Here is a 15196-nt window from a genome sequence, read left to right as displayed (position 1 = left end):
CTCTACTGAACTTAAGAGGCGAAGAGATGAGAGGAATAAAGAGTGAGCTGAGAGGATAGAAGAAAGAACGGATCAGGGCTGAAATGCCGTGTGCTCCAGATTCACTGATGATTAAAAGTCTCAGAATCAAAGCAGCTCTGTAACTAAAGCCTAGAGTGAGAGAACAAGGGAGGAAATAAAAGAGAAATAGAGAGAGAAAGACAGAAAGAAGGGACTAAAAGCTTAAAACTGGAGGAAGCATGTTACTTAGTTATTTGCAAAAAAAAATGTGTTCTTGTTTTTTTCGTCTTATTTTCAGTTAAAATATCGAAAAATCATTTAATAATTTACTGTACTAAGTATAAATCATTTAAATACGTGAAAAAAAATCTGCCAGTGCAAAAACGTATCTATTAGATATTTCTTTTTCTAAATGACTAATTAATAAGTTTTTGTCTAGTTTTTCAAGAAACCATTCTTCTCCTCCATAGACTGCAATATAATCAACACTTTCAAGGTCCAGAAAGGTACTAAAAACATTGTTAAAATAGTCAACATGACTGCAGTGGTTCAACCTTAATGTTATGAAGCGATGAGAATACTTTTTGTGTGCAAAAACAAAACAAAAAATAATAACAATCTCTTCTCTTACCTGTCATAATCCTTACGTAGTTGACACAGTAAGCACAGCGAAGGCTTCCGTGTTTACGTCCGAATGCCGGCTCAGTATTGGCCAAAGCTGATCATGTGATCAGCACGATGCATGCGTGTGATGCTGACACAGGAGCCGGCCAATAATGAGTCAGCGTTCAGACATAGAACCAAGCGCTGGATGTAAACAACGTATGAGAATGACACAGAAGAGAAGATATTGTTGAATAAAGTCGCTATTTTTTTTAGTACCTTTCTGGACATTAAAAATGTTGATTATATTGCTGTCTATGGACGAGTCATATACCTATTGAATTTCATCAAAAAGATCTCAATATGTTTTCTGAAGATGAACAAAAAAATGAGGGTGAGTAATTAATAGCAGAATTTTCATTTTTAGGTGAACTAACCCTTTAAATGTCCACTGAAGTGCTTTGAAACGCGCAGCATTATATAATGTGTTGACGTATTTTCCACTGAAACAGGAAGACAGGGCGGGGCATATTGAACATCTCCTCCCCTTTTTAAAAATAGCCAATAGCGTTTCATTTATTTCACAGTTTGGCCAGAGCTGTTGAGTTCCGTAAAGCCTCAGTTTAATTCTAATCTCTAACCATTTCTCCTCCTAATCTCCTCCATATCACTTTAAAATACAGCATTCTGTGCAGAATTCAAATATGTCCGATACGTTTTGTGGTCTGCGCTGACTCGTGGATATGATCCGCTGTGTGCTCTCGTGTCTCTGGACCGGAGCAGACTGTGTGTGCGCTAAGACAGTTCACATGATACTAAAGTGAAACCAGATTTCATTCGCCTCAATGGAAAGCATATTTACACTGTCTGAATCATTCCCTTTCCCCTATTTAGTGCACTGTGTGCCATTTACCATGTAGAAAATAGCAAATGTGTGAACAAGTGACTGATTTCAGCCGCAGTTTCAAAATGTAGTAGGTGGGACGCTTTAGATTCAAGAGCATTTGATTGGACAGAAGATCTGATGAGAAGTGCAGCGTGATGTCATCAAAATCGTTGATCCATATTGGCAGAAGTGAGAGACTAAGTTTTGAATGCTTAGATCTTCTAGAGCCAAAAAACTCACTTTGATTTCATGTGGACTTTAAGCATTAACCTTCATTCATCATTAGATTCTGTTCCCCACCATGTTTTTCATACAATCACGTTCTAATATGTATCAAACTGATGCTAAGATCCATGCAGTTATAAGCCTGAATTTCAAGGCAGTGTTCAGAATTCACATTAAAATGTTAAGACATAAAAAAAAAAAAAAAGTAATGCCCTTTATCTTCCGAGTGCTCACTTCAAGTTCTGTCTTTCAGAATGAGTGGGATAATAACGCACACTTTCAATTGGAATCCACTCAATGACAGTTTTGCTTCCCAAGTACTGCTTGAAACATAATTTCAGGTGTTTTGGACGCTATTGATTAAAATAATTATTTTTGCATAGAAATAGACTAAGTGGTACCCAAACCACAATTAGCCAAAATCAGGAATTACCTTTTTTTACTTCTTCACTTAAAAGCAGATCTCCATTGGTATGCCTGGCCTCAATCACTGGGAATCTTTTAAATGTACACATTTAAATGTCGGCATTCGGCTTTCGCAGACATCATGGAGGAAGTTCTATAGGAAACAGTTATTTGTTACATTTCCTGCCCACCAATATCTCGCTCAAGAATACAGTGGTCATCGCCACTTGATTAACCTACATTCTTTTGGTTATTATCGTAGATCTTCAACAACCAACCCTCACCTTTAAGTCATACTCTACAAATAAACACAAACCAAAAGGTATATTTAGGAGAGGGTATATAAAGTTATATAAGGATATTTATCACACCATATTTACTCTATGACGTCTTTTATATCTCATCTCTCTTACTCTCCTTCTTTGGTTGTGGATTGGTTTTGTTTCTTGCATCACATCCGGCCAGACTGCAGTGAAATCCCCTATAGTCACTGCCTCTCAGTCTCAACATCTTCACAGGTTATCCTTGCACAGCAGACTTCTCTTTAAGCACCTCGTATCACATTACCAGTCTTTACCCTGCGTCTACTATCATAATGCAGCAGTTGTGCAACTCTAAGATACTTCTTAAAAGAGAGAAAGCTCATTACCCTGAGCGGTATACCCATAATCCCTGTTAGTGTTTATTTTTAAAGATCTACTGTGAACTGATCAGCACATTAAATGATTATTCTGGGTTAAATACAAGTTGAGCTATTATATAGCAACAGCAGCTGTAAACAATATATTGACAGTTATGCAGTTATAGAGGTTTATGGACAAACAACGGCTGTAAGTGCATTTCTGTCAATATGCTGCTGATAAAGTTGAAAACTGATATTTCAACCAGAATATTGCTTTAATAAAGATCATGAATCATATGTAATAGGCTAGTTCACCAATAATATAGACACAGATGCTTTTTTTCACGATTTTAAGTAAAAAAATTCTATAAACGTGTTAAGAAAAATATATAGCATTATGAGATTGATGCTGTAACATCAAAGTTGACATTCTTCTAAAATGCTTTATTGTGACTTTATTCTCAAAATAGTATGCCTTTTTCCTCACAAAAGGTCTAATCTGAAATTATTCTTGAAACTGAACTCTTAAAAGTATTGATTTTTATTTTAACTTGGCACTAAAATGTTCTTGTAATATTTAGGTGCTGTGACTGTTCAAGTTTTTTCCATTTTTAATAATCGTTTTGCAATTAGTCCTTCAGTGTGCGTATAAAGTATAATTAAAATGAGGTCATAAAACTGCACATTTAATAATTATACAATAATTAAAAATGTTATAAGTAGTTTTAGATGAATTGCATGTCACACTGCAGGACACTACCAGCACCGTCAACTGCCCAATAACAATCACACATAATCACAACATTAACACTCGCCAAGCGCCAAATGAAGGTGATGAAACACGGGGCAAATTTTGAGCAATGTTTCCGAGCGATGTTACTTGGGCACTTTCCCAATGAGAATGGGCAACAAATTTTGATCCAAAGTATCCAAATAGAAATTTGTTGCCCATTCTGAATGGGAAAGTGCCCAAGCAACATTGCCTGCTCATAAAGTTGCCCCATGTATCATCACCTTGAGAGTAAAAGTCGCGTTGGAGAGTTTATGAAACGGTGTCACTCGCCAGTTGGCCGCTAACATTTTTACAAATTCTAACAATGCATGAATATGAGTAAACGTGAATAACGCTTGGGACAGTTGACAGGCCAGCAGTGCATCATCAGGAAAGTTCAAGCCTTGACAACTTAAATATTCAAGAGCAAGAAGATGTGAAAGTGAGCTCATTTTCTTTACTTGCGCACTCAGAAAGCTGCATCTCAGACATCGAGCGAATACTAAACTGAGCTTTCTTTCAGGTCTTTTGTACTTGAGTGGACAAATTCACAGAAAATTGTCCAAAAATAGCAAGTATTCTAGTAAACATAGTCGGTTAAGTCTTAAGTGAATGTAAACAGTTGAGAATGTGCACAGTATCAGTGTATTAGATCAGTGCATTCACTCTTAAAGTGACAGCAGCCTAATATTCCTGCTGCTGTTTGTGTTTTTAATGTTAATCAAACAACAAACAAAAATAAAATACAAAATAACTTTTGTAACTTTAATAAGGATGTTTAGACTAAGCAGTGTTAATTTAGAGTTGCTTACTTTAAGGTGCCCTAGAATTAAAAATTGAATTTATCTCGGCATAGTTGAATAACAAGAGTTCAGTACATGGAAATGACATACAGTGAGTCTCAAACTCCATTGTTTCCTCCTTCTTATGTAAATCTCATTTGTTTAAAAGACAGAAGAACAGGCGAATCTCAACATAACACAGTCTGTTACGTAACAGTTGGGCTCATTAATATGTACGCCCCCAATATTTGCATATGCCAGCTCATGTTCAAGGCATTAGACAAGGGCAGCCAGTATTAACGTCTGGATCTGTGCACAGCTGAATCATCAGACTAGGTAAGCAAGCAAGAACAATAGCGAAAAATGGCAGATGGAGCAATTAAACAATTTTTAGTGATATTTGTAAATTGTCTTTCTAAATGTTTCATTAGCATGTTGCTAATGTACTGTTAAATGTGGCTCAAGTTACCATCGTTTCTTACTGTATTCACGGAGACAAGAGCCGTCGCTATTTTCATTTTTAAACACTTGCAGTCTGTATAATTCATAAACACAACTTCATTCTTTATAAATCTCTCCAACAGTGTGTAATGTTAGCTTTTGCCACGGAGCACTATCAAACTCAATCAGAATCAAATGTAAACATCCAAATAAATACCATACTTACGTGATTAGACATGCTGCATGACGAACATTTGTAAAGATCCATTTTGAGGGTTATATTAGCTGTGTGAACTTTGTTTATGCTGTTTAAGGCAAGCGCGAGCTCCGGGGGAGGGGAGCACGAGAATTTAAAGGGGCCGCAACCTGAATCGGTGCATATTTAATGATGCCCCAAAATAGGCAGTTAAATTAATTTAAAAAATCTATGTGGTATTTTGAGCTGCAACTTCACAGACACATTCAGGGGACACCTTAGACTTATATTACATCTTTTAAAAATATGTTCTACGGCACCTTTATTAAATTTCTGTACCTGAAAACTACTGTTAGACCTACCTGAAAAGTTTATTTCACCACAGTTTATTTCATTTGTATCTTTTTTATATTGTATTTATGTGTGTTTTACTTGTAATTTGAATACTTGTTCTTATTTTATTACTGACTGACCGTCTTTAATAATGTTTTAAATGTATATTAGTTAGGCTAGTAGTTTTTCTGTGGTATCAAAATTAGAATAGAGAATTGTGAATTTTCACTGGTATCTAAAATTTTAGTGTCATAACTGTTTCATGGCCAGTAAAAAATATTTATGGCTGGTTCATTTTCTTAAGTCACTGGGTGTGGCAAAAAGTTTTAGCCCCTGATCATACACTTAATCAAAATCTTGTAAGAAATATCCAAATACAATCACTGCATCTGAACTTGAGTACAGGCCAGCAGTCAGTGTGGTGCTGCGGACAGCCTTGATCTGAGGAAGACTTCACGTCATTCACTGTGGCGATCACAGCCTTTAATTGGCCTATTATTCCAGAGGAAAAACTGAAGTGACAGACCGAGATAAATAATTGAAGGGGAAGAGAAGGCGACATTTGGGGCTTCAAAACAACCGATCTCCTCTGCTGCCCTCCTCTCTCTCTCTTTCTCTCTCCATTGCCCCCTCTTGCGAGTCTCCCTAGTGTGTTCTTGTTCACCAAGCCCTACTTTTATCCCATCCCCTCTTCCAACATCACACCATCCCTCTCTGCTGTGGGGGCAGCGATGTGGGGGCCACAAAATATATAGTATATGTGTGTGCGCACACAAGGCTGTGTGATCTCTAAGTGAACATGTACGAGAAAAAGTGTGTTTGAGTGATATTTTTTAGAGCTGTGCCCCAAGGCTTGAGCTGATGTCTTGCTGAGCACTCTATACAGCTGTATCGGGGCCAGATATGTTTGTGTGTGTGTTTGAGGGCTGGTACAGTTGGCAAGCCACCACACACACAAAACCCTTGGGGTAAAGAATCAGCGAGTGACAGACCACAAGTGAGGATCTTTATGCAGGGTGTGTGTGTCTAAGTGTGTTTTTGTGTGCCCGCAAGCTCTCGTCACAGTGTTGGACCTACATTTAAATTTGCTATGCTCTTTGGGCACAATTTCTAATCATCCACAATCAAAAGCACATTAAACTACTGAAAATACACACTTGACATCAGTTTGACAGAACAGAGAAGCGAGCCTGAGCAAAGCATATAATGTGAGGAACAGAAAGATGACAGAGAAAGAAAAAACAGAGCTAAGACACAGCGGAGGGGGGGGGTAAAAGATGCTAATATAAATGGACAGAATCAGAAAGAGGAAGAGAAACAAAGGCAGAAAGGCAGGAAGGGTGAGTGTAAAGGGAAATTCTGTCATCATTTATTCGCAAAAAGCACTGTAAACCCTAAGAAGTTGGCAGAACTCAAAACAATTTGAGGTAATCAGTTGCATGGGTTTTTAGAGTTAAAGTTCAGCCTAACTTTTTTTTTTTAAGTACAACAAACTTTCAGTAAAATTTAAAGGGATAGTTCAGACAAAAAAGAAAATGATCTATTAATTTTCTCACCCTCAAGCCATCCTAGGTGTATATGACTATCTTCTTTCAGTCAAACACAATATTTAAAAATATTCTGACTCTTCCAAGCTTTATAATGGGAGTGAATGGTAACCAATACTTTGAAGCCCAAAAAAGCACATCCATCCATCATAAAAGTAATCCAAGAGTTAATAAAGGCCTTCTGAAATTTTTGACTTCTAAAGCAATTCATGACCGTTGATTTGTTTTGCTCTATCCTCTGTGCTTCCGCGTTCGCCCATACATCATGCGTCAGGTCAAAGTTCACTCTTCCGTCAGAATCGACATACGGAAGCCAGTTTTTCTAGTTTATAAAGTTATATATGGATATTTATCTTACAAAAATGCATCACTTCACTTCAGAAGGCCTTTATTAACCCCCTGGAGCCGTATGGATTACTTTTATGATGGATGGATGCGCTTTTTTGGGCTTCAAAATGTCGGCTACTATTCACTGCCATTATAAAGCTTGGAAGAGCCATAATATTTTTAATATAACACCAATTGTGTTCGACAGAAAGAAGAAAGTCATATACACCTAGGATGGTTTGAGGGTGAGTAAATTCTGGGATAATTTTGGGTGAACTATCCCAAGCTCATTCCAGTTGGTTAATTTCACTGTTTACAGTGTGGTCTACGTTCACTTTTAATTACTGGAAAAGAGCAGCCGAGACAGTCTGCTGAACATTTCCTTTTGTGTCCCATAAAGTAAGTCAAACAGGCTTGAAAGGACATGAGGTTGAAAACTGTAAATAACTCAACTTTTAATTTTCATTGAACTATCTCTTTAAATAGAAAGCAAGATCTCTCAGGGTTTGTGTCAACATCAGTCCGTCGACACTCAGCAGGAAATGAGTTTGATTCCTCACCTCCATCACTCTCCTTGTGTGTGTGTTTGAAACCGATCTGGATGATTAATTTAGCTTTTGTGACTCCAAACCCTGGCATTTCAAGTCTCCAGCTGCTTTCGATGGTCTTGAAATGACTATCACACACACACACACACACACACACACACACACACACACACACACACACACACACAGGCAGGCATTCGTATGCCACCTCTGCTCTCACCATCCTTCATCTCGCACACTCCCTCCAGAGTCGGTCAGTCCCTCCGACCCACCAAAACTCAATGGCCACAGTAATGCTCAGCTCAGCAGGGGTCTGGTCTCCAACTTTCTGTTTGTGTGTGCGCACCATCACACTTACATTGCTTTTATCATTGATTCCATTGCCCATTCTCCAAATGGACTTGGCAAAAACAACCCAACCAGCAGGCAGTAAACACTGCACACACCATTACAGAGGAGGAAAGGTTAAAGTCTTAGGCTCATTGTTTTTGTTACTGCTGCATAATAGAGGCACACAAATAAAGGCACAGAGTGAAAGCACACGTTTGCCTGATGCTGATGGGTTTTTAAAATTTTATAGTTCACCCAAAAAATGAAAATTCTGACATCATTTACTCACTCTCATGTTGTTCCAAACCTGTATGCCTTTCTTTCTTTTGTTTAAAAGGACGGAAGCTTTTAAGCTTCAATAAGCACTAGAATGATCTGAATGATTGATTCATGAATCAAACTAATTCAGTTCTTGACTAACAGCTAACTAGTGGTGTAGCTCATCACTAAATGACTTACATTAAAGGTCTTACATTAAAGAGGAGCTATTATGTCCCTTTTCACAACACGTACTGTAATATAAGTCTCTGGTATCCCCAGAATGTGAAGTTTCAGCTCAAAATCCCCCACAGATCATTTATTATAGCTTGTCAAATTTGCCTATTTGGGTGTGAGCAAAAACACGCCGTTTTTGTGTGTCCCTTTAAATGCAAATGAGCTGCTCTTCTGGAAAGGGGGCGGAGTTTTAACAGCTCACGCTTCAGTCGCTCAACAAACAACAAAGCTGGAGAATCTCACAAAGCCAAAATGAGGATTGTCAGTAATGGTGTTCAGCCTAGTTGCTTGTGAAAACAAAAATGGTGATGCCTTGGGTGGAAACGTGCAGATTAAGGGGCGGTAATATTATAATAAGATCGGGAGGGGAGCGAAATCTGAGCGGTTCGTTTTTTCACATGCTTGCAGAGAAAAGGTTTGCCAAAACAAAGTTACTGGATTGTCCCTTTTCACATTTTCTGGATTGGTAAATGCACCGAGGACCCGATTATAGCACTTAATATGGGAAAAAGTCAGATTTTCATGATATGTCCCCTTTAAAGTGTCAGAAGGTCTGGACTATGGTGAGTTGTAATGGTGCGTTCACACCGGACGCGAATGAAACATTAAGCGCGAGTGATTTACATGTTAAGTCAATGCAAAGACGCGAATGGACATCCTGCAGCGAGAATGAAGCGATTCGCGCAAATGATGCGTTGCGAATTGAGCGATTCTGGCGTTTGACGCACGTAACGCGCAAGTTGAGAAATCTGAACTTTGCCGTAAATTCGCGCCCCGTGAACCAATCAGGAGCTTGCTAGCGAGCTGAGGCAGAAATTCGAAACAACAATGGAGGACAAAATCATTGTCGCTGTACATCTTCATACATTTATAGAAACAGGAATAAAAAGGATCGTGTTTAAAAGACAGTGAGTGAGGAAGTCGGACAATCTGATAAGTTGTAAAAAATGGTCTTTACTCAATTTGCGCTATATATATATATATATATATATATATATATATATATATATATATATATACATACATATTAAGACTACAAGCTAACTAAAGACGACCAGTTGAGCTTATTCGCTGTAATTTACAATTATTTCCCCACTGACAAGTTGTGTTCATTCATAAAGGAGCGGGAGAGCCCCTCTCATGATGCAAATTCGCGTCTGTTGTGAAGGGATTTTCACGCGCGAATGAAGCGAGTAAACTCAATATGTCCAAGCGCCTATCTTCGCGCGAATAGCGCATTTTATTCACGCAAGTCGCTTCTGGTGTGAACGCAGCATAAGAATAATATGTGGTGCTTTCCCATTCAATATAATTTTATGAAATAAAGCATTTCACCCACTAAAGAAAGTCACACAGATTTGGAACGACACAAGGGTTAATGACGACACAATTTTAATTTGAGCGAACTGTACCTTTAAGGACATATAAGGTAGGTTAGTTAAATGTAGTGCCTTACCAGAATCCGATCTTCTGATTTGCCGCTCTTGTTCTCTACTTTGATAGCTCTCACCAACTTGATTGATGTCTTGTCGATAACTCGTCTGATGCTCTCTGCAAAATAGAAAGGCGATGCATTAACAGCCAGAGAAACACTCTATCAGACATATTTTCACTGCACGCAGGGATATAAAACGACTGCATTACACCCATATGCTTTATTTTTACACCCTGTCCACTCGTGTAGGTGGTCTTTCTGCACACATCCTGTACATGTCCATGCAACACAGGAATAAAAAGCACCTCAAGATGATCTTCAAAGCAAAAGCATTTTTCATACTTCATACATATCTGGCTTAGGATGACACCTGTGATCTAATTCCTGGAAGATGCCTTTTACACTTTTCCCGAGAAGAAGGAAGAGAAAGGAAGAGGGAATAACAGAGAAAAGAGAGAGGGGGAGGGAAGGAAGGAAGGATCAGCGCGAGACAAACAGTTAATGCAGTCGCAATCAACTTTAATCTGTGTAAGACCCAATCACGGAATCCTGGCTTTCTGACTGACACTAAGAACAGCAAAGGGCCAAACTAGAGCGCATGTTTCCATTACAGCGAGTCACAGGGGGATAAATAAGTGGGTAAATGGGGTAGGGATATGTAAATGTGGGCAAAAAGAGAGAGAAACAGAAGATGAAAAGGGGAAAAGAACAAATGGAATAAGAGAGAGAGGGAGAGAGACCACTTTGCTCCCTTTTTATTAGGGGAATGCAAAGACTGCTGAGCAGTACGTCTTCAATCACTGTCTTTCATATCGTATAGGTGATCTGTCTTGCCTACTATGCCCCTATTTCAAACAATTATTGTCACATCTAATCTTATTTTTCATTTGTATTTAATATTAACATTTTGATTTTTCATTTTTGTCAAATGTGTTTATTGTTAACGTCTTATTTTACTCTGCACTCTTTATTTTAGCTTATTACATGCCATTTAAAAATGCTAGTTTCTGATTGGTCAGTCACATAATTTTGTAGTCAAATATTTATTAACTGTATATTTGTCCTAAACTGTCTCTCTCTTCTCACATAATCAATAATTTCCCCTCAAATCAATAATCCACATCCATTTATATATATATTAGTAGGTATGAAATAAGAATTACATTGGGGTCTGGATCTTTTCTGGGGGGTTATCTTGTGATGAACACCGTCTGACTGTATTATCCTGTACATTTATTTTTTATTCTGCCACTTTACTTTATTTGTTAAAGGATTAGTTCACTTCTGAATGAAAATTTTCTGATAATTTACTCACCTCCATGACATCCAGGATGTTCATGTGTTTCTTTCTTCAGTTGAAAAGAAATTAAGGGTTTTGAGGAAAACATTCCAGGATTTTTCTCAATACAGTGGACTTCAAAAAGGTCCAAAATGCAGTTTCAAAGAGCTCTACATGATCCCAGACGAGGAATAAGGGTCTTATCTAGCGAAACGATCATTTTCTAAAAAGAAAAATATACTTTTTAACCACACATGCTCATCTTGCACTGCTCTGCGATCCGCCATGCCTGACCTAATCACGTTACAAAGGTCACACGTGATGTAGGCGGAAGTACAGATTTAGTGTTTACAAAATGAACATGCAAAGATTAAAGATTAGAAAATGACTGTTCGTTTCACTAAATAAGACTCTTATTCCTCGTCTGGGATCATGTAGAGCTCTTTGAAGCTGCACTGAAACTGACATTTGGACCTTCAACCTGTTGGTAACTCCACTATATGGAGGAAAATCCTGGAATGTTTTCCTCAAAAACCTTCATTTCTTTTCCACTAAAGAACGACATGAACATCTTGGATGACATGGGGGTGAGTAAATTATCAGGAAATTTGAATTCAGAAGTGAACTAATCCTTTAATGCTATTTTTTAACTCTATTTGCATTTTTTATACACATTAAGACTTTAGGTTAACATTCAATGAATTCTTGGTCACTTATTGACATTGACATGATTGTTGTCTACAAGCAGCCTAATTTAGCATGCATAACGGAAAGTGTATATTTTAGGTGCTGTGACTGGTCAGCTTTTTTAATGCCCTTTTAGCTTTTCTAAAAGGAAAAATAATATTAATATACCAGTCTGAGCTATTTGAATCTGTGGATTATTGCAATAAGTACTCATAATAATAAAGGTGGTACAATGGAAGGCCATATGATGACTGATAATTTATCAAAATTAGCCTCTTCAGGGCCAATAATGGACTGAACAGTGTCACCCACACAAACACCTTCACAAACAACGCACACGACAAAATAACTCAATAACCAAGAACTAAATAACTTCAAATGTGCATAATTGATGACAAAAATAAGAAACAAATGGGAATGCCTCTTTCCCCATAAATTATAAGTTGGTACTTTTTAATTATAAAAACAATACATTTTACACTATTTTACAAACGAAAACATGGCAATGGGGACCCATTAAGGTATCTTATGGTAATGCCTACTGATTCCCAAAATTTGGTTCTGTATATGAATTAAGTGTCAACCCTGGTATTATCATAATATGTATTGCCAATATTATAGTAAAAGTATATGGTCAGGTAAAACAGTTAACAAGTTAAAATTTCAAGCATTTTTTTTTGTCAAGTGCACTAAATGGAGAGCATGGCTGGGAGCAGGACAGTAAATACTGGGTTAGTAATAGGCATTAATTACCAAAGGAAGATAATAATGTGTGAAGGTAATTAACAGTGAGAGCGCTCCAAATGTCAAACTGCTAGTGTGTGTGTGTGTGTTCAGTGTCATTGTATGTCAGTAAGTGTGAGGACGCATCACCGTGCGCAAAGATGATGGCCTCTGTGATGAGTGTGTGTGTGTGTGTGTGTGTGTGTTCAATCAGCCCTAAAGACACACATCATGAATGTGACTGACGAGTATCAGCCTCTCCGTGAACTTGCGTCAGCAGCGAAACGCGAATGTGTAAAGCACTGAAAGTAACTCATATCGGAGACACATCAAAGAGAGAACGCGCGCGCGCGCACACGCACACAACTACCTACACACGCGCGCAAACACTGCAGGCAAACGCAACAAACACACGCACAGAAAACCAACTGATCGATTTGCACAAATTTAGTCCTTTGAAGACAGACACGAAGTGACCGTCATTACAGCGACACACATGCTCACACGCGCAATTAATGATTCAACCATTAATCACATTCAATCTGTATTAAAAATCATTACATCTCCACAAATCTGCCACCTTATTAAAAGATTCACCGCTGTGAGGATTTTAAACCACTAAAACACAAAGCACCGGCCGCCAGCGGGGACGCGCTTAACAAATCCCATGGCGCGCGTGTCGAATGTCGGATAGGAAGAGGAAAAAACAGCTATTGGGTTTAATCACCTGTCATTTCCCGACTCACGGTGAGAAAAGCAGTCGCGACGGTGTCTTTGGATGCCATGACGTCCAGCGCCCCTTTCCTCTTCCTTTTCCTTATCAAGCAGGAGCCGCTATAATGCTCGCTCTCCCTCAGCCAATGCCTATAAACATATCATACTGAAGAGAGCCAGCGAGGGAGGAGGAGGAGGAGGGGGGCACGAGAGAGGAGTTCAGACACAAGTGTGCATATATCTATGTAAAGCGATGAATAACGCAAACGCGAGGTTTTGTGCCTGTAGTGTGAACTGTAATTTTAACTGTAGTGTGTTCATTGATATTACATTTAAAGTAAATATATTTTAAATATATACTCAACAGCAACTTCATCATTATTACAAATGTGTAATAACACAACATTTAAAACATTGCATTTTTTGCGTTCACACTTAAAGGGGTGGCTGATGATGATTTCACTTTTTTAACTTTAGTTAGTGTGTAATGTTGCTGTTTGAGCAGAAACAACATCTGCAAAGTTACAACGCTCAAAGTTCAATGCAAAGGGAGATATTTTCTTTTACAGAATTATCTGTTTAAGGACTACAACAAATGGCTGGTAGGGACTACAACGAGCTTCTTCCAGGGTTAGTGACATCACAAACCCTAAAATTTGCATAAACCCCGCCCCCGAGAACACGCAACAGAAGGGGCGGGGCCATGCTTTAGAGAAGAGGAAGAGTTGTTGTAGTAGAGTGTTGTTGACATGCCGTCATTTTACGCCGGACTGCTTCACAAACGAGGATCAATTCAACACAAAAGATGAACATGACGGCACATGCTAGTGGATGAGTTGAATCAACTCCACAGCAACTACATCAATTTATCCCAACCTGGTCTCATTGGAGAGACGCACCCATGGGCATGTTTTCGCGAGACACAAAATTACGTACCGGCGCGTACGTCTGGCTGCAGTTTCCGACAGAAATGAACGCTAGAGGCCGGTAAAACGTCAATGAGCGCTTTGGCTCGTTTTCACACACGGTTTTGACGACGGCCGGGGTCGGATTATGGATTCGTAAAGACTCGTTTTGACGTTTCCTCGCGCAATATCATGTCACGACTTCAAAACGCTTCTTACCAGAGCGCCCGATTTGTAAACCAACGTACTTTGGACTTTCCAGCTCTATGCACTTCACTTTTTTTGGCCTTAACAAAGCTTGCTCGGTAGCTCAGCCGATACGGAGTTGGACTTACGACGAGGAGTCAATCCTCCCCCGCCTTGGTATGAATCTTGTGAAAGGCGACTGACTCGGGCAAAAAAAAGAGCTCTAAACGAGCTGAAAAACAGTATACGATTGTGCACGCTTCTTACGTCACGTTTGCTTTTGTTAACACCATCGGGTAGGTTTAGGCGTAGCGTCGGTGGGATGTTATTTTAAAATGAAACGGAGCGCAAATGTCAAATCAAGAACCGCGGTGATTCGTCTAAAAAGCAATGTCATAAAAACGCATTCACCCTATTATCTGCTCTGGCAGAAAAAAAAAAAAAAAGGAACACGCTTTTAGCGCCGCTCAGTGGACTTTTCGCATCAAAACTGCGGCGATATGTACTCACTGGTACGTATTTCTCGAGTTTTTGTCATGAGAACAGGTTGCTTTATCCACTAACCATTCAGAAACGTCCAGTTTCATTCTAAAAGTTGTAACTTCTTACTGAGTCTCTCCATCAGTGTCCAACTCCATATCCTAACCAGACGCGACGCGATAAGATTTCAGCGATGAGCAATTTGTCCGTCCACACTTGACACGATGCAACAATGAGAAGCGATAAAATCAATCAAAAACCACAGCCAATCAGAA

At 38.8% G+C, this 15196-nt stretch overlaps 1 protein-coding gene across 2 annotated transcripts in view; it reads right to left on the bottom strand.

The window, feature by feature from the left end:
• The window catches only part of carmil3 (capping protein regulator and myosin 1 linker 3), an 84281-nt gene extending 70798 nt beyond the window's left edge, over nt 1–13483 (bottom strand). For both annotated transcript variants that reach the window (XM_067362777.1, XM_067362778.1), the window contains exons 1-2: nt 13364–13483; nt 9969–10063 (exon numbers count right to left, since the gene is read on the bottom strand). In XM_067362777.1, coding sequence (XP_067218878.1) covers nt 9969–10063; nt 13364–13421 — 153 coding nt within the window. In that variant the 5' untranslated portion in view covers nt 13422–13483. The remainder of the gene's footprint in view (nt 1–9968; nt 10064–13363) is intronic.
• Nucleotides 13484–15196: the final 1713 nt, after the last annotated feature.

This window comes from Chanodichthys erythropterus, chromosome 16 (genome assembly GCF_024489055.1).
Source record: "Chanodichthys erythropterus isolate Z2021 chromosome 16, ASM2448905v1, whole genome shotgun sequence".
Taxonomy (NCBI): domain Eukaryota; kingdom Metazoa; phylum Chordata; class Actinopteri; order Cypriniformes; family Xenocyprididae; genus Chanodichthys; species Chanodichthys erythropterus.
Note: the sequence above shows the minus strand (reverse complement) of the source record. Positions and strands in the feature narration are given on the sequence as shown.